At 62.0% G+C, this 21207-nt stretch overlaps 1 protein-coding gene across 4 annotated transcripts in view; it reads right to left on the bottom strand.

Annotated features, from left to right (window-relative positions):
* The window catches only part of ARVCF (ARVCF delta catenin family member), a 36698-nt gene extending 18072 nt beyond the window's left edge, over positions 1–18626 (bottom strand). For 3 of the 4 annotated variants that reach the window (XM_082416987.1, XM_082416989.1, XM_082416988.1), the window contains exons 1-2: positions 18099–18302; positions 1070–1297 (exon numbers count right to left, since the gene is read on the bottom strand). In XM_082416987.1, coding sequence (XP_082273113.1) covers positions 1070–1279 — 210 coding nt within the window. In that variant the 5' untranslated portion in view covers positions 1280–1297; positions 18099–18302. Of the gene's footprint in view, positions 1–1069; positions 1298–18098 lie in introns of all 4 variants that reach the window. The other variant, XM_082416990.1, reaches the window with a different exon arrangement.
* Between the last annotated feature and the right edge of the window lie 2581 nt (positions 18627–21207).

Below are 21207 nucleotides of genomic sequence, written 5' to 3'. Positions count from 1 at the left end.
CTCAGTTCCAGCCTCCCATGAACTGGCTGTGCGGCCACCTCAGCACCAGCTGGCTTGGAAAGACAGCTACCCTGTGTGTCTGGGCCCACTGAAGATGTGTCTTCAGCTCTGACTGTGGACCATGCTGGACCATGCGTATGGATCACCCACTGGTAGATGAGGACATCAAGGCTTGGGGGCAGTCACTGGCCAGGTCTCCCAGCCTGACACAGACCACTGCTTCTGAGCCCCAAACGCCCAGGCTAGGTGAGACTAGCGCACTGGGCCAGTCTCCACCAAGACCCGTAACCCCCTCCCTTCCTCTCCAGCCACAGAGGTCCAGGCTGCCCCAAGCCGCCAGCACATCTGTGCCGGGCCCCTGCAGCCAGCAGCCCGTCTGGCTCCCTGGAGCTCTGCCCGTTCCCTGCCCTGCATCTCAGTCAATCACAGGAACTGCAACAATCACAGCAAACTCCAGGTGTGGCGTTCCCTCCTCCCCCACCAGCACCCCAGGAGCCAGGCGCTATTGCCCCATCTGAAGGTTCGGTACTGGGGCACAGCTCGTGTCGGGAGGACCCCATGAGGCCTCCTGACCTGACTGTACATCCCACCTTCAGAGTCCTCAGGGCCTGGCCAAGAGCAGACCGGGCTCTACATCTCCTGGGGCTGAGCAGGGGCAATGGCCAGTCACCTGCTGGGCTGAAGGCAGAGCCTCAGCCCTGCTCAAGCCTCCCCTGGGGCTGACCCACTGACTGATGCAGGCAACGAAGGCAGGGAGACTCCATGGAAGCAAAACCCTCAGTGTCACCAGGCTGACTGCTGAGCCGCCCAGAACAGACCCTGCCCAGCTGCCTGGGCCTTGAGGGCTCACACAAGTGGAAAGTGCTGTTCTGAGGGTCGGGCTGTGTCCTGCCCATTAGTCACATGATGCCCTGCATACCCAAGGGGGTTGGAATCCCACTTTCTTTCCCTCCCCAGAGGCCCCAGGTCTTGCAGTAAGCCACTGCATGCTGGCTTGTGGTCCACCTAGGCCCCTTGATTTTTTCCCCACTTGGCCATTTTCACCCTTCCTCAGTCCCTGGGCTGTTACCTGCAGGACAAGTTGTTGCCAGGCCATCGACAAGGGCTGCCCACTGCCCACGCCACTGCTGCCCATGCCAGGCTGCTGGGCACGCTCCAGCTGCAGGGCAACATGGCGCCGTTCCTGCTCCAATGCCCGTGTCAGCCGCTCGAAGCGGGCCTCCTGCTCCTTCACTGAGGCCAGGATGCTGGCAGCCGAGTGCACGTTGCAGTCCTCCATGACCAGGACGCTGGCTGACTGCAGGCAAAGCAGAGCAAGTCAGGGTGGGGCCAGGGCGGGGGCCTGGAGAGGCCGTCGTGGGCCCCCTGCCCACCCCACTCACAGATCACATGACTCACTCCCAGACCACAGCATCCAGCTCTCTGGAGAGAAGCCACATTGATTAAATTCTAAATTAAAAGCCATTAATCCAAGGCTGGCCGGAAGCAGCCGGCTCCCTCCCTGTGGTGTGTGGGGCTGTGACCTGGGCTCCCTGCTTTCTGCCAGGCCCAGCAGAACCTCGGACCATGGGCGGCCCAGAGCCTGCTGGGGAGGGAAGGGAAGGGGAGGGAAGGGAATTAAAGAAAGAGCTGGTGTGACCAGCTCTGAGACCTCCCAGGCAGTCTGCTGTCCAAAGCGCATGCCAGTTCACCCCACCCTCATGGCACCAGCACAGGCCCATCTCACTGAGGTGGACGCTGGGGCCCAAAGAGGGTGGGGGACTTGTCTGTAGCCACACAGCTCACACGGCAGAGCCGGCGTACTAGTGGGCACAGAGTGAGAAGTTGCTCCACAGCCGCTGGGTGCCTGGCCACCTAGGCTGGTGCGGGGATGACACGGGCCTGCAGACCAGCGGTCCCACCTCCACTCCCAGCCACGCTGGCTGGGAGCAAGGCCGGTGTCTACCCCATGCATACAGCCTGGCTGAGATTCCGTGTCCAGAAGTGGCCCATGTGCCTGACGCCCGACCCTGAAGGAGGCTGAGGGCAGGGGCCTGGGCGCCTGAGGCCCAGCGTGTGGAGAGAGTCAGGCCTGCCCGGTCCCCATCCCAGCGCTGCCCCTGTGGGCCCCCGGGGAGTGGGTGGGGGCAGTGGGGGCTTGGCAGCTGCAAAGACAAGCCAGAGCCAGCGCTTTTCCTTACCACTTGCTCCCTGGCTGACCAGCATGTTTGCTTTTTGTGGGCAAAGAGCAGCAGAAGTATGTGTGCTCAGACCCAGGCGCACGGCAGCGGGTGGGGCGCAGGCCACGCGGGGGCTCCATGTGCAGCACAAAGCCTGACCCAGGCCAGCCCGCCAAGGCCATACCAACGTGGGGCCTGGGCATGGCTGGCAGCACCCCTCAAGGGTCAGCTCTGCTGCTCATGGGCCCCTGGGGAACCGGCTGCAAGGACAAAGCCCTGGAGAGGAAGGGTCAGCGCTGGGCTCGGCCACTCCAGTGCCAGCTGGGCCAGGGGCGCGGGTGCACTTCAAGGTGAAAGGACAGCACAGAGACTCCCCCAAAGCCCACGACAGCTGGGGAAACCAAGGCCCATCGAGGGAAGAGACCAGCGTGGGTCCAGGGCTGGGCTCCACTTCCCCAGCACCTGTCACACAAATAAAACAGCAACAAATTGAATTCCTGCTGGGAGAGGTGGTGGTCAGCACGGGGGTGGTGGGCCGGCTGCGGACCCACGTGATAACATGGAAGGCAAAATATGCATGAATTTTTAAGATGGACCATGAGATTTCAAAGATGCTTTACCCAGCTGATCCTGGGTAGAGGTCGGCTCCAGACTTGCTTCCTCTGCTGTCCCGGGAGGCCTGGGGGCCACCAGGGAAGTGCCATATGCAGGACCTCAGTGACCCTCGCTCTCCTCCCTGGCCAACGCCTTCCCAGCCTCTGTTGCCCTCGAGGGCCCCGCACTGCCTGCTGGGCAGGCCCCTCCCGCCCCTGCCCAGACCAAGCCACCAGCTTCCTGAGTCCTCGGTGGAGGCCACTCCTCACCACGCTTGCCCGTCACCCATGGGGTGGATTTAGGAAGAGGACAGGGACGAATGTGCCATGCAGACACAGGCTGCCTGTCCTGGGGCCCGTGTCCAGGCCTAGGCACCCCAGGAGTGGCCCCAGGTGGGTGGATGGAGGGATGGAAGGGCAGGAGACCGGGTGGAAAGGGACACAGATGAACAGTGAGGGGACATGTGGATGCTGCCGGGAGGGGGCTGCATGGGAGGGTGGGTGGGTACGGAGGCAGCAGGGTGGGGGGAGAACGGGAGGCGGGCAGGAGGAATGAGTGGACGGGTAGTTGGGTGGATGAATGGGTGAGCAAGGGTGAGGCTGAGAAACACTCTTGGGAAGGGGCCCCCAAGCCCGCTGGGGTGCCACTGTGGCCAGCGCTCGCTCCCCCATGAGGGTACAGGCACACGAAGGAACTGGGGAGATGCCCACCCTCCCCCGAAACCATGCCCACACTCGGCGTCTTCCTGCTAAACCAGCCGCTCCTCCTCAGAAGGAGCCCAGCCAAACCCTGCTCCAGAAATCAAATTATGGGGACGGAGTCCAATCTGGGTTGAGGAATTAGAGGAATTTCCTACGGGTCAGGCTGGCGGGAGGCCTGGGCTCCAGTGCTGACCCTTCGCCGGCCATTTGTTGGCACACTGCCCACTGCCCCAACCTTCACAAGAAGAGGGAGGGGACTGGCTACGGGTGGAGCCTCCTTCCACGCCCCTGGCCCCACCCACTTGATGGGGAGGAAAGTAGGCAGCAGGGGTACTGAAGGCCACCCACCTGGGAGGGCACGGTGTCCCCCCCATGCTCCCAGCACTGGCCAGGCCTTTCAAGTGCCCATCTTTACCCTACCGCCCCTGCTGTGGTTGGATGGTGCCCACAGCCGCGGGGACAGCTTCTGGCCAAGCCCACGAGGACGGGCACTGTGCCACGGCCAGGACCAGAGGGTCACCCGTAGTTGGTGTAATGCAGGGGTCGCAGGGCTGGGGGTGGGGCTTGGATGGGAAGAGTCCGTTCTTGACCTCAAAGCAGTGGAAGGAACTGCCAAGGAAAAAGGACCAGCTCGCCTTTGTGAGAATGAAACATTTCTAAACATCCAGAAAGAGTGCCACGTGCTGTGGTTGTGGCTTCTGTTTTTCAAGTGTAGCGAGCGTTTCAGACAGACGACAAGTGGGACTGTACATGTAGACACGGCTCCATTGCCGCAGAAGATGCGCGGGCACGTGGGGACACGTCACACTACTCTCCACTGTTGTGTTCGCAATTTTCCATGATATGGGAAGTAGGAGAAAACGACAAAGAAAACGAAAATACTGTCAACATATTGGGATCGTCTTCACAACATCCGGTAGAAAAGTGATATCCTTCATCTATACGGTGCCTATATAAGTCAGTAGGAAAACCAAACCCCAACTCGAGGTGGGAAAAGGTCATCAACAAGGCGTGTGGCCCAGAGATGAGGTGCGAAGGATGAGTGTGGAAATGGTCACGCGTGCACGCACACACACACGCAATGGAAAGAGGGCGTGTCGGCCGCAGCGGTGCTCTGGGTGGAGGGCTCCTGGCCCGCAGGTTGCAGCAGGTCCAAAGTTCTGCACGTACCCACGTTCTAGGAGCTACTGCCTTCGCAAGACGGCAAGTAAGAGATGGGAAAGCAGGTGCCCCTCCCCCACCCCAGCAGGCCAGGCAAGTGTGAGGCCAGGGAACTCTCCCCAGGGGCTCAGGCGGGCGTTGCCACCCGCCACCTGAGGGAAGCAGCTAGGTTTTCAGGGAGCTGGGAGAACTGTAACTGAATTCAGCCTGGAAACTGGATTTCCCTAGCAGAGGAGGTGACCCTATCGCCACCTGGACCCGACACCATGGGGGTGGGAGGTGGACAGAGATGGCCCCTCAGTGACCTCCTCCTGCCCCCAAACTGTCCCTGTGGACACCCAGCAGCACCCACTGACCACATAGAGTACAACTACTCTGTGCAGGGGGAAGGGTCTGGGCGGTTCTTCCCAAGGGGCTCTTGCCTGCACTGATGAGGCGCCCTGGGCTAAGGGAGAGCCAGGTCCCTGGCAGCACTGGTCAGCCCCAGGGCAGGGGCGACTGGACTGGTGGTCCAGGAGGACCAGGGGCTATGGGGAGGCTGATGCAGGAGGCTCGGAGCCAGGTCAAGGCAGGGACACTTCTGGGGGCCCACGGAGCCCGAGGTCTTGGGAGCTAAGGGCCTGGGGCCGGGCCCAGGGCCAGGGCTGGGGAATGGCCAGGTAACTGCAGGCTGGACACGGCAGAGGAGGCCTCGCCCTGGCAGGAGAGTGGGCCAGGTGTAGGTGAGCATCCAGCTGCTGCCCCTCCTCAGTGGGGGAATTGAGCCACAGGGAGCCCGCACCAGAGGCCCCCAAAGGGTCTCGGTCTGAGATTCCTGCCGGGGCAGGTCACAGACACTTGCTCTAAGTCTCCGGCTTCCCTGCCTCTCTGGGTGAACTCGTGGGATGGCGATGGACAGCAGTCCCCCAATCCCAGGCTGCCCCTCCTGCACCTGACCCAGATTCCAGCTGCAGTCGCAGCCCGAGGGCGATGCCTGACAGGCTCCAAGCGGGGGGTCTGGGCAGCGAGGACCCATCTCCTCCACGGTCTCCACAGCAGCAGCCAGCCCAGGGGCACCCCAAGGGCAGGGCAGGGAGGGCTGGGGCTGGTGGTCTCTCTGCCTGCACCAGCAGCCTACCCACTCCAGCCTGGCCATAAGAGGGGAGCCCAGGCATAACGCTGGGGAACGCCAAGGTGCCCCACTGTGCGGGGTGGGCTGGCCTGTTGCCTCCATACCTCCCCCTAGGGTCCCTCTGGGAGGTGGCTCCCCCAACCCCCCATTCCATCTCAGGGAGAGCAGAGCAGCGAGGGGGCAGTTCTGAGGGCCCAGGCTCAGAGCCCCACCCCACTGTGCTCTGGGGTGGGCACAGGGGCCAAGGCATTCCTGAGGCGGAGCCTGAGGCTCACAGCCAGGCTGGGACCAAACCCGACAGATCCAACTGGCACCAGGGCCTGGGAGCCAAGCTCCTACCCAGGGGCCAAGGGGTCCATGAGACCCCGAGGACCACCCCCCCCCCGAAGGCACAGGTGGGGCAGCTGTCCGGTCAGGCTGAGGGCCGGTGGCCTGTGTGCACCAGTGCCCTCTGCCTGGAACATCCTTTCTCCCTCAAGACGCTGGACCCCTTCTTCCCAGGCCCCCTCTGTCACCATGGCAACGCCCAAGCTTCTCTGAGAGGGACAGAGCCGCTTTGTGGTGGCACAAAGCCCCTTTGAGGGGCGGTGGGGGTTCAGCCCCTGGGAGCCTGTGGCCAGTAAGTCTCTGGGGGGCAAGGCATGGCCCCTCAGCCCAGCCCCCACCAAGGCTGCGGAGCCAAGAAAGATGGAGCAGGAGAGCCTGATAGTTAGGGGCTGAGACACCCACCCCGGCACCACCTGCCCAGCTGCCCATGGAAGGGTCTCTGGGATGAGCCCCAGGGCCCCAGGGGAGGCTCTCTGTGGGGGCCTGAGAACTTCCCACGGCCTTTCCACCATTTGACAAGAAACATGCTCTCCCTGGATAAGTGGAAGAGGCACTGGCAGTGGGGAAACTCCCTGCCAGACGGGAAAGCAGACTCAGGACTGGGTGGGAACCAGGCACAGGGAGCCCTCGGGGGGCAAGCGGGTCAGATGGCACGGCCTGGCATCTAGCCTGCCTTGCCCTGCTGCAGGGACCCCATCTTCGCCTGCCTGCCCTGGGGGAACACAGCCAGCACAGCTGGGTGGCCTGGGGTAGCCTTGCTGCAGCCAGGACCTCAGGACAGGTTTGGGCAAGAGGGAACCTCGCTGTGGCCGGGCTCACTCCAGGGGTTGGGAGATGGGACCCCGAGGGCAATGTGGGTCCAGGGCACAGTGACAGGGACTGAGTGCAGAGCTCCCCGTCCCCACCCCAGAGTGTTGCCCTATCTGTGCCCTGGCCCCGCAGTCAGGGAGGCTCACCCCAGCCATGGAGCCCCTCCCTGTCCCAGTCTGTGGGCCCATGCCACCCTGGCCACTGCTGACCAGGCACTTCGCAGTGCCCCCACATGCTGGGCGCCCTGCCGGGCAGCCCTCCCCAAGTGACCTCAATGTGACCCACTGCAGCTTTGCTAACTAAGCCCCCAGCCTGGGGGTCACAGCCCCCGGGTGGCAGCACGAGGCAGAGCTGGCCCCAGGAGAGATCTGCCCCTTTGTGGGCAGATCCACGCAGGGCCCGGGGGTGGGGGGCTGCCAAGGGGCCAACCCTGACATGGCAGTGCCCCTCATGGTCAGCAAATGAGATGCCCCTGCACCCCGCGGAGGCCTCGTCTCATGCCCCCACACCCCGCCCGCCTGCTTCCCCGCCAGCATTCCTGCAAGCTGCTGACACTTCTGGGCACTGGGACGGGCCTGCACAGGCCATCGTCAGCAATACCAGGTCCACCTCCCCACAGAGCCCAGCCTGGGACTTCGCCATCCAGGGCGATGGGGCCTGGGGCTCAGCTTCCAGAAGGAGGTTCCCTGGGAAGTGTGAGAGTGAGAAACTGGTTCCCTGTTCCCTCATCAGGAACAACACCGGGGTCCAGCAGGGAGACTCCAGGCCCTGCAGGCACAGTACCCACAGCCCAGGGGGTGACAGGTGTCAGGAAGACCCTCCAGCTGCCAAGGGTAGAGGCAGGGCAGCTGTGGCCACCTGGCCCTGGATGGATCAAAGGGGAGTGTAGGCAAGAGACCAGAGCACGCCCTGTGGAGGGAGGTTCCATCCTTGCTCCTGAGCACAGCATCAAAGAGCCAGGTCCCCTCTGGTCTGCCCTTGCCCAGGGTCCTGTGTGGCCTCCAGCCAGCACTGGCTCCTCCAGGGGCCCCTGGGAACTCCCATTCTCTCCCAGAAGCTGAGCTGGACGCCAGTCTCTCTGCTCCAGACCCCCTCGCCTGCCTGGGAACCAATTCAGTGCTCCTGAAGCCCGGGAGTGCCCATGGCAACAGGTCCAGACACCACCAGCCTCCATCAGACAGCAAAGTCCTGCCTTTTATATGCAAATGATGACCCAGTGGAACTGGGCAGGGGGCTTCACCCCGCCCCTACACAGTGCAGACTCTGGGCCCCACAGTGTCCCTGCCTGGCTCCCCACCCCCTCACACACACCACATACCATGAGAACCTGCTGGGAACCGGACCTGTCTGTGTGTCCTGCCCCCGCCAGGGCGCAGAACACTGCAGCTGGCATGCTGACAATTTGGGGAACTCCTTAAACCCACCCGCAGGCTCACGCGTGCGGCCACCCACAAAGTCATGCACACACACACCCAGAGGCACCCAGGCTGCCCTGTGGGGCCTCGCCTGCCCCGGAAAATGGATGGTAGGTGACCTGACACTCCTGACAGGTCCTTGTGCTGGGGGAGGTAGGACTCAGGCTCCTGGGGGTCAGCGTTCTGGGCAGACTGCATTCCTGTCCTGAACACCTGGCAAGGCTGCCCCCACCAAGACCTGTGAGGCCGGGCCTGCCCTGGCTCCACAGCCTGCAGGTGCCCAGCCTCAGTCCACACCGAAGTGTCTCTGTGACAGTAGTGGGGAGCATGGCCGGGCCAGGACCCTGGACAGAAACACCGAGGCTGCACAGACCTGCTCCAGCCCCCACGGCCCAAGGCAGACCCTGCTGCCCCCCGGGGACCCAGGAGAGCTGCCATTTACCAGCACAAACATCAGGGAACAGCTGATGTGCCCTCAAAAGGTTAAAGACGGCCTTGAACTGATGAGCTGGGAACAAACTATAAGGAGAAGGACCGATAGTGGGTGATGAGGATCCTGTGGGGATTTGAAGAAAAACATGGCGGAAGCTAAACAGCAGCCGGGACGCTGTCCCCAGGCCGCAGGATGCAAACCCAAGGCAGACCTGCCAAATGGGCAGAAAAGGACACAAAGCTGTCAAGAGGGAAGACAGGAGTGGTGGAAAACGGACCCTGGGAACAAACTCCCCTGGCACAGGATGTCCCCGAGGGACCCCACAAATGGCCAGGAGCCACCCCCAACAGAGGCCTCCAGCAGGGTTGTCAGGGTCGGGTTGGGGTCTGAGCTTTCCACTCAGAAAGAAGCTGAGCAGATTGCGGTCATGTCAACCCTAGCCTTTACAACTTGCTCTCCCTGGGCTCTGTGCCCCAGCCTCCAGGCTGCTGTCCCTCCGCAGGGCAGGAAGGAGGTCGCCTGGCCTGGCCCGCACCGGACACACCCAAGGCGGCACTGAGGTGGGCCCACGTTGCCGCCAAGCTGCCCACATCCCGGAGGGGCTGGACGTCATCCACGCACAGATGTCAGCTGCAGGACCCTGCTGCCCAGCTATCGTCTCTTGTTTGCAGAAGCTCTTCTATGGCAAGGACCAGCTGACAGCTTTGTTAACAGGGTGCTTCCCTTTCTTCCTTAACTTGGGATCTTGAAAGAGTAAACCCAGCTCTGTGCTTCCTTAAGGAAACATCGTGCAAAGTTCCCGGACTGTCAGAGACGATTTGCCACCCCAGGCCTCAGTGTCCCCATCTGCACACACGGTGTCCCGCAGGCACTGCGGCGCAGGGCACAGAGCAAAGGCCCCAGAGGACTGGCTGGCAGCCGGCTCGAAGCCTCCTCGTTATCTTGCAAAATGCAGAGAGCAGCAAGTATATTCAGACGAATGAATGGCCTAATTAGGATTTCACAGAGAGTGAAAATATTTTGAAAAGAAAAAGTTTAACTAAAGGCATATTTGAAATACCAAACTCATCAATTGCAAATGACAACCTCGCAAGATGTGCCAGGGGGGCGGGGTGTCTCCTTCTCCCCAGCTGACAATGGGCAGCCTTCCCTGTGGGCGAAAGAAACTGGGCCTCAGCCTCCCCAAATCAGAGCTGCAGGGGGGTGTCCCCGCAGCACAAGACCTAACTCAGGGCGGAGCTGACGACTCTGGGTGCCCCGGTGGAAGGTCACACAGGGACGGGGACGGACGCCCAGGGCCTGGGGAAGAAAGGCCCCTCAGCAGCCTGACAGTCCAGTCCAGGCAGGAGAACGAAGCAGAGCAAGCCAGGGAACAGCCAGAAGCTGACTGTGGCTGGCAAGGCAGGGAGAGGCCCCAGGGGCGAGCTGAGGGGCAGGGGCTGCCCCAAGAGCCACTAGGCCAATGGCCACCTCAGGCTTGCACAGACCACCCAGCACGGCTGGCGTGGCACCGTCCCTCCTGGTGGCCTGGGCCCCGCAGCGCAGTCACACCACCAGCTGTGAGGCACCCTGAGCAAGGAATGGCACAGCCAGAACCTGGCATGGCTCTCGCACCATAACACAGCGGCCAGCACGAAGTGCCACCTGCGCTGAGCCCCACAGGGTGAGCAGAGCCAGGTCTAAAGCCAAGTTCGGCCTCGTAGAATGTTATTCCTGAGAAGCATGTGCTCCGGAGTGGGAAGGGGCTGGGGGCATCCCTGGGGCCGTGGTCTTCGCTCCTGCCTCTCACGTTGAGCCCCCCCCCACCCGGGGAATGACCCACGAGTCCAATCACAGAGACCCCTGGATGCCTGGCTGAGGGCCGCCCACAGGCGAGGGCCAGCACCTGGCTCTCTGGCAACGCAGGCAAGATGCTTGCGAGGCAGGTGGACCGGCCGACCCGCCCCGAACTGAGACACAAACAGGCGTGCGTGTGCCTGGCCCAGTGGTGCTGCCACTGGAGGCCCTGGGGGTGCCAAGCCCGCGACCCTAGAGGAAGAGGCCCGTTCACCCCCCACAGCATGACAAAGCCACTCGGGCGTGGGACAGCCCATGCCCTCCCAGCCACAGGGAGTCACGCATTCACAGGCCGGATGCTGCAAAGGGGCCCGGATCACTGTGGGGGCTTCTCAGGGGCCTTCCCACAGCAGGGACCTGTTCTCAGTAACCAAGGAGGCTCAGAGGGGCTGGAGACCTGGGGAAACCAGAGCGGGATGCACACGCGCACAGGTCAGCACACCGGGGGTCCCGGGGAGGAGGCCCCAACTGCGTGGACCAACCTGCATCTGCAGGGCAAGTGCGAGGCCGCCCGTGACTTTTCAGAACAGAGACTGGTCAAAGGGAGGCCCCGACCTGATCTTCTAACGGGGCCACAGGCACCTCGAACCTGAGGATGCGGTATGTCACATTTATAGTTCCTGGTGATAGGGGCTTCCCTGGTGGCGCAGTGGTTGAGAATCTGCCTGCTAATGCAGGGAACACGGGTTCGAGCCCTGGTCTGGGAGGATCCCACATGCCGCGGAGCGGCTGGGCCCGTGAGCCACAATTACTGAGCCTGCGTGTCTGGAGCCTGTGCTCCGCAACAAGAGAGGCCGCGATAGTGAGAGGCCCGCGCACAGCGATGAAGAGTGGCCCCCACTTGCCACAACTAGTGAAAGCCCTCGCACAGAAACAAAGACCCAACATAGCCATAAATTAAAAATAAATAAATAAATAAAAATTAAAAAAAATAATAATAAAAGTTTAAAAAAAAATGTTTTTTATAGTTCCTGGTGATAGAAAACATCAGTCAAGAAACTGTTCAGATACAACCATATCAACACAGTTCAGCCCTTGCCTCACATTTATGTCAAACTAAATTCTAGACGGATGAAATCTCAAGTGTAGATGCTGACCTGGAAACACCGACAGGAGAAGACGGATGTGTGTTTATCTGGCCACGTGCTAGACAACGCGTGGAACAACAGAAGGATTGAAGGAGGAAGAATTCCACAGATTCCACACAAAACATGAAAAATTTGAACAGTTTTTGAACACGAAAGCCATCATAAGCAAAAATTAAAAGGCTGAAGAAAGACGGATGAAGGCAGAACCCACTCTGTGCGCGGCTGCGACCCCAGGAGGCCCCACGGGGGCCACGGCCACAGAGGCACAGCCTCCCTCAGCCCGGGTGAGGCTGGTGGAACCAGTGCCCGCGAGGCTGCGTGGAAGTGCCTGCGGCAGACACGAAGAGTCCGTTACCAGACTCAAGAAGCGCAGAAGATGGGGAAACAGGAAGAGGCAGAGAGAGAGGGACAGAGAAAACCAGGAGAACGAGGGAGGAGGGAGAAACAGGGACAGGAAAAGAGCAGCAAGGGCAGGCACAGCAGGCGAGGCAGTGGGCAGCCTCCCACAGACCTCATTACCTGCCATTTGGTGTCTGGTTGGCCTGCCAATCTGAGGCACGGTGGTCCACCAGAAGTTTAGGGGGGTGGGGGCCAGCCCCTGCCACCCTAGGCCCCAGATGCCATGCCACCTGTGCCACCAGCAACGCCACGTCCCAAGGCCTGGTGCTCTGGCCCAGCAAGCCCTGGACACAGGCTGAGCCTCTTCATCCCAATCCACAAGCCCCCACGTGGCCCAGCAGCCTGGCCACTGAGATGCTTGGCCAGGCCTTGGTCCTCCCACCTGCCTGGCTGGCAGGTTGCCACACCTGAGGTCCTGTGGAACACAGAGGAAGGAGCAGGCCCCCTGCCCTCTCCTGTCTTACAGCCCTCAGCACAGGACACTCAGGTGTCTGGAGGCTCCTGAGTCTGTAGCCACTGCCTTCTCACCACCACCCAAGTGAGGTGCTGGCTGGGCCAGGCTATCCACGCTGGACACCCAGGGACACAGAATCCACAGGGCTGGGTGGGCTGAGCCTCCCACAGAGACGGGGCTGGGTGGGGCAGGGGCAGAGGGCCAGGCTGGGGCCTGGGCTCCTGCAGTGGAGCAGCACAAGTGGCCACCACACTCTGCAAATCAGGCAACACAGCAAACTGACAGAGTGGTACCAGCAGGGCTCACTTCCCACCACACAGGGTTCTGGGGGCCACAGGGACCACTCAGCCTCCGTCCCTGCTACACTTCCCGGGCACCATGCCTTGTGCCCCTGGAGCTGTGATTAGCAGAGGAGCCCACGTGGCAGGGCCAGCACCAGCGCCCTCGCCATGAACACAGCAGTCACGGCCCCTCCCCACTCTGACGGTGGCCCAGGGTGGCTGTGTGTGCCAGAGGCCATCTGGCCCTTTCAGACAAAGCCTCCTCCCGGCCTCAGTGCCCTCCTCCAGGAGCTGCGGCATGTGGGCCCATTGCCTGTCCTGGCTGGCAGCTCCAACCTCCCTGGTGCAGCAGGGACTACCCTGAGCCGGGAGCGAAGCTGACGGCCTGTGCGACACCAGACACCGCCATGCCAGGCATCCAAGTCAAGGAGGGTGCGGACCAGTCCAGCTAATGTCCTGGTGGGTGGTCCCCAGTGCACGCTTGTCCCTCAAGCCAGACGTCCCTCAAGCCGGTATCTGTGGTCCATACCCAGGCCATCGGTGAATTCAAGTAGGGGTGGCAGGAGGCCCCATGTCCAGCCTTGTCCAGCCCAGGGCCCTGTGCCCACCAGGTTGAGGCTGGCCGGAAGCACACACCACTCAGGCCACAGTCCATCCCTCCATGGACCACACCCACCAGCCCACCACCCGTGTGAGGAGGGGACGTCCCTGGAGGAGGTCAGCATGTCCAGACACCCATCCGGCTGGCTCCACATCCTGCAAGGAACCAGAGGGCACCTGGTGAAGCCAACCGGCGGGGTTAAGTCCCTTCTGGATGGGGCCAGAGCCCCAGCTGGGCACTGTCAGCCCTGACCCAAGGGCGTCTGGTGGTGCTCCAACACAGACTCACTCCCACACGACCGTGCGTGTTCTCACCCCCACCCCACTGGGACTGTCACGTCTACAGTTTGCATCAGCTGCCATGGTCCCTCCTGGGCGTTTCTTACGCTGTTGACTATCCTTCAAAACCCTGACCATTTTGAGCCGATGATAACGTCTCCCTTCTCCAGAGGTTGGGTGTGCTCTGTTGTGATAAACTCCCACACCAGGATCTCACTGGCCTGTTCAGGGGGTCATGGCCCCCAGGGGTCTGCCCCCATCCATGTCCCTCCTAGGCCAGCAGCCAGCCTCCCAGTCCCGGACCAAGGACCATGCAGCTTCCTGTCTCGGCCAGTGGTCTGGGGACGCGTTCCTTCTCCTTGTATCTAGGTCTGGGGAAGTTGCCAAAGTGTTTGTGTTGTAAAAATGAAAAACAGGGCACCACAGACAGGCTGGAGGCCACCTCCGGGAGATCACAGTGGCAGAAGCTCTCTCTCCTTGGCTCTGCAGTGTTTACCAGGTTGTTCCAAGCTTCTGTCCAACCTTCCTTTGTGGACATGGCTCATTTGTGGGCCTGTGGGTGGGTCTCTCTGCCTCTCAGTAGCCCCTTCATCACGGGGAGGGGCTTCAAGTCAGGGTGGGATCATGGGGGTAGATCAGGATGCCAGGGCCAGAGGCAAGGAAGAACGGGGAGCTCGAGCCAGGCGTGTGTGTGCACGCGTGTACACGTGTGTGCGTGGGCACCTGGGAGGGGAGGCGTGGTTGGGAGTCTGCCCACCCGCTGTCCCCTCCCCACCCACAGCAGGACCTGCTGCTCCCACCCTGAGGTCTGAGGCTCAGGGATCAGCTTTTGCTTAGAATGTGATGCTTCTGGGGCACGTCTGCTTTTGGCTTAAACATTCACATAGACCTTGTCCCATGGAGAACCACGTGCCTTTCTTATCAGTCCTGATAACCGCCAGCCTCTCCCCAGTGCTGGCTGTGCCCCATCATCTCGGACTCTCACTAGGGGCCTGGGGTCAGCCCAGGACACCATTTTACAGACGGGGAAACCAGGTCCAGGCAAGGCAGCGCTGGGCCAGGATTTGAACTCAGGTCTTCCTGTCCTTAGGACACACCCCCCCCCAATCCAGCCACAGGAAGAATGTGGCTCCCACCTCGTGGGACTCCAGCAGGCCAATAACTCCACAAATGCAGAGGAGGGCCGGGAGTCAATGCCAGTGTGGGGGGTGGGAGGGCATCTGCAGGGCTGCAGGTGGGGAGGGGGCCCGAGGGAACTTCCTGCAGGAGGGTGGGAGCAGGGGGGCAGTGGGACCTGAGGTGGGGTCTGTGTCCCCAGGGCGCCTCATCTCAGCAGCACTGTACAGATGGGGGGTGGGGGGAACAGAACCTCATAAGAGCCCTGGGGCCATGGACTGACAGATGGACAGGTCTGAGATACGAAGGTAGAAGCATTGATGGGATTTGTGCCGAGAGAGTGGGGGTACCTGTCTCAGGGAGCCCTTTCTAGCACCCCTCAGAGTTGGTCCTGGCCAAGGACCCTGCACCAAGAGCCTCGGGGCCAAGGGACCCACCCCCAGCCTTGAAAAGGCCTGCTGTGTCCCCGACTGGGGCAGGAGGCCTCTGCAAGGGCTGGCCAAGAGCCACAACAGCACAGACCACAGATGTCTGACAGCACGAGGCAGCCCCCATGTGCACAAACCAAGTCCGGCAGAGGGACAGGGCCCAGGCTTGGGGGATGCTGGACAGGCAGCTCAGGGCCGCAGTGGGTGATGAGGAGCCTGGGTGAGGGTCAGGCCGGCCTGACTGAGAGCTCGCTCTGCACTCGAGCCTTGAGTCCTGCTCCACCACAGCAAATCCTGACGTGCCCTTCCAGGCCGCTGGTCACTCTGTGCACATCTTGAAAAGGCGCCACTTCGGCTGCACCCTTGTTTTACAGAGGTCACTGAGGCAGAGAGAGGCACAGCCCTGCGCTGAGTGGCAGACGCAGAGACCTTGCCCGGACCCCTGGGCAGTGGCAAGATGGCCTATGGGGGTCAGGGAGGCGCCTAGGGCACACGCCTGAAGGAGGACCCCACCTCCACGGTCCCTGCTGGAGCCTGTGCTCAACCACCCCGCCACCCAGCCCTCGGCCTCCCTCTGCTGTACCGAGGCGGTGAGGGCACAGGGTACTGAGGGGCGTTGCCCAGGGTCCTTGCCCCTCTCCACCTCCCCACCCTGAACAGGGGGCCTGGAGAAAGCAGAGCTCCAGCCTCCCAGCGGGTGCCTTGGCGGGTGCCTCGGGAAGGGTCCCCACCTCTGAGGGAGGCTGGGTGGAGCCAGTCTTGCTGGCCATGGCAGTCCTGGGTGCCCTCTGGTGGCTGCACTCAGCTTGTTGCTGCTTTGCTAGAGGCCGCTGGCCCCTCAGGGTCCACTGGGGCAGTGGTAAGCGCTGTGCCTCACACACACACAGCCTGGGCTGGGGGCCCTGTAGGTGATGTGGATGTCCACCAGCTCTGGGCTCTTCTTTCCGACCTGTGAAATAGGCTGAGCTGTGCAGCTCTCCCATTCAGGAAGCCCCAGGAAGGAATTCCTGACCCTGAGTCTCTCTTGGTTACTCTCTGATTCCGGGGCTCCTGCAGAGTGGCCGAGGCCTCATCCTAGTCTTGATGGAAGCTGGCAGCAAGGGAACAGATGCCTTCCCCGACCCGAGCCACTGCTGGGGAAGGTCCCAGAACCCCTCGCTGCCTCCCTGGCATCCCACAGCACCCCAGCTCTGTCCCCTCCCTCCCTCTGCTGACGCCAGCCCAGGGCACATGCTAGGGGCTGGTCGAGGCTCTGCTGGGCCTGGTGTCCCCACCCTCCTCTGCGCTACAGTTCTTAGCTCCTCTTGGAAGTGCAGGATCCCACTGCTCGTGGTCCCAGGCCTGTCTCCTGGGATGAAGGGGAGTGAACCCACCTGAATCCTTGTGCAGCACAAACAGGGATGGAGGTGCAGCCTCCATGGAAACTGGGAGATGCAAAGGGACCCCTGAGGGGCCACCCTGGGGGAGGCACACAGCCCAGATTGGGGGGCAGCTCTAACCTGGCAGGACTAAGGGCTGGCCCAGCTCACCCAGGAGGCACCTGGTCAACAGGTACTTGTGCCCATGAGGAGAGTGGGGTGAGGGCTGGCCGGGCTGTGCTTATGTGACCTCCTCCCCAGGCCAGAACCAGAGTCCTGAGCACAGCAAGTGCTCTGTGCCCAGTCCTGTGCTGGGTGCCAGTGGACCTCAGACTTGGGGGCATGGGGCGGCAGGGAACAGACAGGGTACTGTGGATGGGACAGGGCAAGGCTGGGGGAAAGCACGAGTGCCCAATTCACAGCCCCACACGCTGTGGCCAGACCCCAGGTCCAGACCACCTGCTCGGGAACTGACTGCTGTGGGTCCAGCACTGTCCCAGGTCCAGATACACTGAGCCCAGGACAGGTGGGACCTGCTTGGGGTGGGCAGACCTCTGGCAGCCTGGACCTGGGAGTGGAGGTTCCCAGTGCAGCCCTGTGTGTGTCCTCATGGGGGAGGTTGCCCCACAGGTGCTAAGCCGGTCACCATCCAATCCCCTGGGTTCATAAACCCTGACCCGGCGTGTGCCCTGCTCGGTGACTCGGGAAAGGGGTGTGAGTGAGGGATTATACAATGAATCGATCCTAAAGAATGAAACCCTTGGGGCAGTTCTTTTCTTTTCCTTGTTCCTAAACACGCCTGGGTCTAAAGGAGAAGGCCGCTGGAGTCCCCGAGTTGCGTTTCCACTGGGACACGTTATGCAGAGATTAGAAACGGTGACATATTGTAATAACCCAATATTTAATTATTTAAGATTAAAATAGGAAGGCTGGGGATCTCCGGCTGCCCGCCCAGGGTAACACCACGGCAAACCTGGGCCGAGTCCCACTACGAGTAGAGGGGACACGCCTCAGCCAGGGGTCCGGGGGCCCGCCGACAGGGCGCAGGGGTGGCGAGGAGGGGGACCCAGGTTGGGGCTCCGGGCAGGAACCCCAGGCAGCGTTCCCTCCCTCGTCCTCTGGGCGGCGGGAGCAGCGCGGCGCCGGGACATCCCTCGGCCCGGCCGTGCCGGTGCTTCCCGGCGGCGCGCCGCCCCAGGAAAGTTCCCCCGCCCCGGGCCCCTCCGGCCGATGGAAAGTTTCCGTGGCTGCGCGGCGCCAGCTCCAGGCGCCCGGTCGAGCAGGGGGAGGACACGGCTCATATTGGCCGCGGCTTGAGGGGCGCGCGGACCGAGGCGCACGGCCGGTCAGGCAGGACCCGAAGCTGCGCACAAAGGGACCCGCCCCCGTCAGTCCGGGGTCTTGCGCACCGCGGCGCGGGCTCGGTGCCGGTGGAGCAGAGCCGGGCTGGACCCCCGGCCTTGACCCCTGCCCGGACCTCGATTCGGGCCCCTGCCCATCCCGCAGCCCCGATCCCGGCCCCGACCCCGGTCCCCGGCCCGAGCCTACCTGGAGCGCGGCGTGGGCGGCGCTGCAGCGCGGCCCCCGCCCCAGACGGGCGTCCCCGGGTCCCTCGGCGCGCGGCGTCCCCGGGCGGGCGCAAGTGACTGTCCCAGGGCCTCCGCTCGCGCCGGTGCAGGACTCACGCCCCCAGCCCCGTGCAGCCCAGACTAACCCTCCGCCCCTCTCGCGGCCCGTGCGCAAAAGGGGCCTGCCGGCGCGGCGACCCTCGCCCCGCCCCTCCGCCGCCAGTGTTTCCATTGGTCGGGAGGCCCGGCAGCCGGCACCGATTGGACGGGCGCGGGGAGACACCGGCTTGCCATTGGGCAGTCCGGCTGTCCGTCTCTGCCGACCACGGCCCCTCGTGGAGTAGCGGAGGCCCGGGCACCTGCCGGGACCTCTGCGGCTGAGGCCGGGGCCGCGGGCCGCCCCTTCCGGCGGGCCGCCCCCTCCCGGCCGCCTTCGAGGACGTCCCCGGACCGTCTGGCCCGAGCTGGGAAGGGAGCAGGCCCGGCGCCCCATCCCCGGACTCGGGCTGGGTCGCCTGCATCACCACCCCCAGTTCCCAGGTATCCTGCTCCAGCGCCTGCTGTTGGCCCGGCGCTGGGCGCCACGCCCTCCCCTCAGCGTCAATTGTATTCCCCACAATCCGCGAGGGAGCGTTCTGCTGCCCTCCCATTTTACAGACGGGAAACCGAGGCTCAGAGAGGTTCTCACTAGCTTTAGGTCACCGGGGCTCCAACCCAGTCCATCTGACTCCGGGGCCCGGGCGCTCTCCCACCCTCATTGCCCCAGGGTTCCCACTGTGGAGGCCGGAGTGGGTGGGGCTGGCAGTTTTTCCAAGGGTAGAAAGGGACCGCTCGGTGAACAGCGGTTTTCCTCCTTGGTCAGTGATGACTCGACAGACACCGTGGGCTCAGCCCATCCTGCAGGGCCCCAGGGACTGGCCTCCCTCATGCGGCTCACCGAAAGGCCACAGGTCTGGGCCTGGGGAGGAGAAGTTTGTGTTCATTTTCCCCGCTTTCTGGTGTCCATTTCCTCCACCCTACCTGGGGTCATGCAGGATCCCTGTGGGGCTCAGCCACCCGAGTTGGGTTTAGCACAGGTTACATTTCCCTGCCAGGTGGAGAGCAGCCACCTGGTCCCTGCAGTGACACAGGGCACACACATGACCACAAATGGGACCACAACCCTAGGCCAGCTCCAGGTAACTTTGGGGTGCAGGGGGCACCAGTGTGGGTGCTGCCCACTGGGGCTTGTTTCAGGGGGTCCCTGACCAGTGACCCTGGCTCGTGCGTGGTTCTAAGCTGTTCTTGCTCTGGTTGCACCTGGAGATGACCAGATCCTCAGCTCACCATATTCCCCAAGGCTGCACAGAGCCACATGGCCCACCACAGTGCTAATTGGGGGGACAGTGGGGGTAGAGACATTCATGTCTTATCCACCCACATCAGGGGTCCACTGTGTTCACCCAGAAGTTCCTCGGTCAGAACGAAGAAAAGGAAATGATTTGGGGCCAGAATTCACCACTGGTACCACATTGGGTTCCCCTGTACCCTGGCATACATGACAAATCAACCCCCAGCAGCCATTCAGAGCCAGGCAGCCACAGCCAACTGACTGGAATTGGCACTGGACGTGTCACCAGCACTGGAAGTGACAGCCATTTGGCACCCTGGCACAGGGATATTGCTTGAAGCTCTGGGCAGGCAGAATGAAGGTTCCCTCTCCAGAACATGGCAGACCCTTTCCTATACTTAGGAGTGGATTTAATTAGCCCAAAGTTCTCTGTGGATCTCTCCAAGGGCATTGGGCCCTGGTCCTCCTGCAGCCCCTCCTCTCACAATGATCTTGTGGCCCAGCACCACCCCTTTCCCACACACTTGCTGATGGTGGCAAGAGGGGCTGGACAGACCTCTGCTGAGAGGGCAAAGGGGAGAATTGTGCACCAAAATCGGCCCAAGTGAGGACTCCCTCCATCCCCCCTCATCCCAACCCCCCCCCCTCCTGACAGGCTTCCAGAGACCTGTCTGCCCTCAAGCTGGCTCACCAGCTGCACGGAGGGTCGGGGCAGGCAGTGCCAGTTCCACGAGGACCCACCATGACCCAGGCTGCAGATGGGGGTCAGAAACAGAGTGCAGGAGAGATGGTCTCTACCCCTAGACCACTGTCACAGGGCCCAGTAGCCTGGTCTCCTATATTTCGCCCTCTCTACCTGGCTTCTGGCCAACTCTGTAGGGGCATACCTGGGGCATGTGAGGAAAGCTGCAGGGAGAAAAAGGTTTCAGCCGGATATTAGGAGGAACTTCCCAACAGTTGCAGGTGCATGAGATCAAAAGGGTGACCACACAAGGTAATGAGCTCCCCATCTGAGGATGTATCTATGTATGTATTTATGTACTTTCTTTTTTAGATTTTTTTTGACGTGGACCATTTTTAAAGTCTTTATTGAATTTGTTACAGTATTGCTTCTGTTTTACATTTTGGTTTTTTGGCCGTGGGGCATGTGGGATCTTAGCTCCCTGACCAGGGATCGAACCTGCACCCCCTGCATTGGAAGGTGAAGTCTTAACCACTGGACCACCAGGGAAGCCCCTGGATGTATGTATTTAGAGGTGAGGTAGCAGTGAACCCCTTGTAGTCCTGAGACTACCCCCACCCAGATGCATCTCATTGGGTGATGGCAAAGTGGGATTTAAACCTCCATGGAACCCAAGCATGGCTGCATCCCACTTTGCAGGTAATGGGAAGGCACTGCTCAGGAGGGCTTGACCAGTCTGTGTCCCACCCCTCTAAGGCATTGGCCCAGTGATTTGGGGCAGACTACTGCAGCTGCTGCCCATCCCCCAGGGCATGGTCACTCGCCTCCAAGCCCCAGGTCCTGCTTATTCAACACTACTACCTCTTGGCTGGACTGCATGATCCAGCTGCCAGGAGGGGAATCACTGGCACCCACCCAGCATGACTCTCTTGACAGAAGGCAGGAGGGAGGACTGAGTGTCTCACTGGGTTTGCCGCCTGCTGGCCAGGAGTCCTTGGACGTCGGGAGTCCTTGGCTTCTGTGCCTGTAAAGGGCTTTTGTTGAGTTCCAGGAGGAACATAGATGAGATGGCAAGAG

Source organism: Balaenoptera physalus (genome assembly GCF_965194825.1).
Source record: "Balaenoptera physalus genome assembly, chromosome: 12".
Classification (NCBI taxonomy): domain Eukaryota; kingdom Metazoa; phylum Chordata; class Mammalia; order Artiodactyla; family Balaenopteridae; genus Balaenoptera; species Balaenoptera physalus.
Note: the sequence above shows the minus strand (reverse complement) of the source record. Positions and strands in the feature narration are given on the sequence as shown.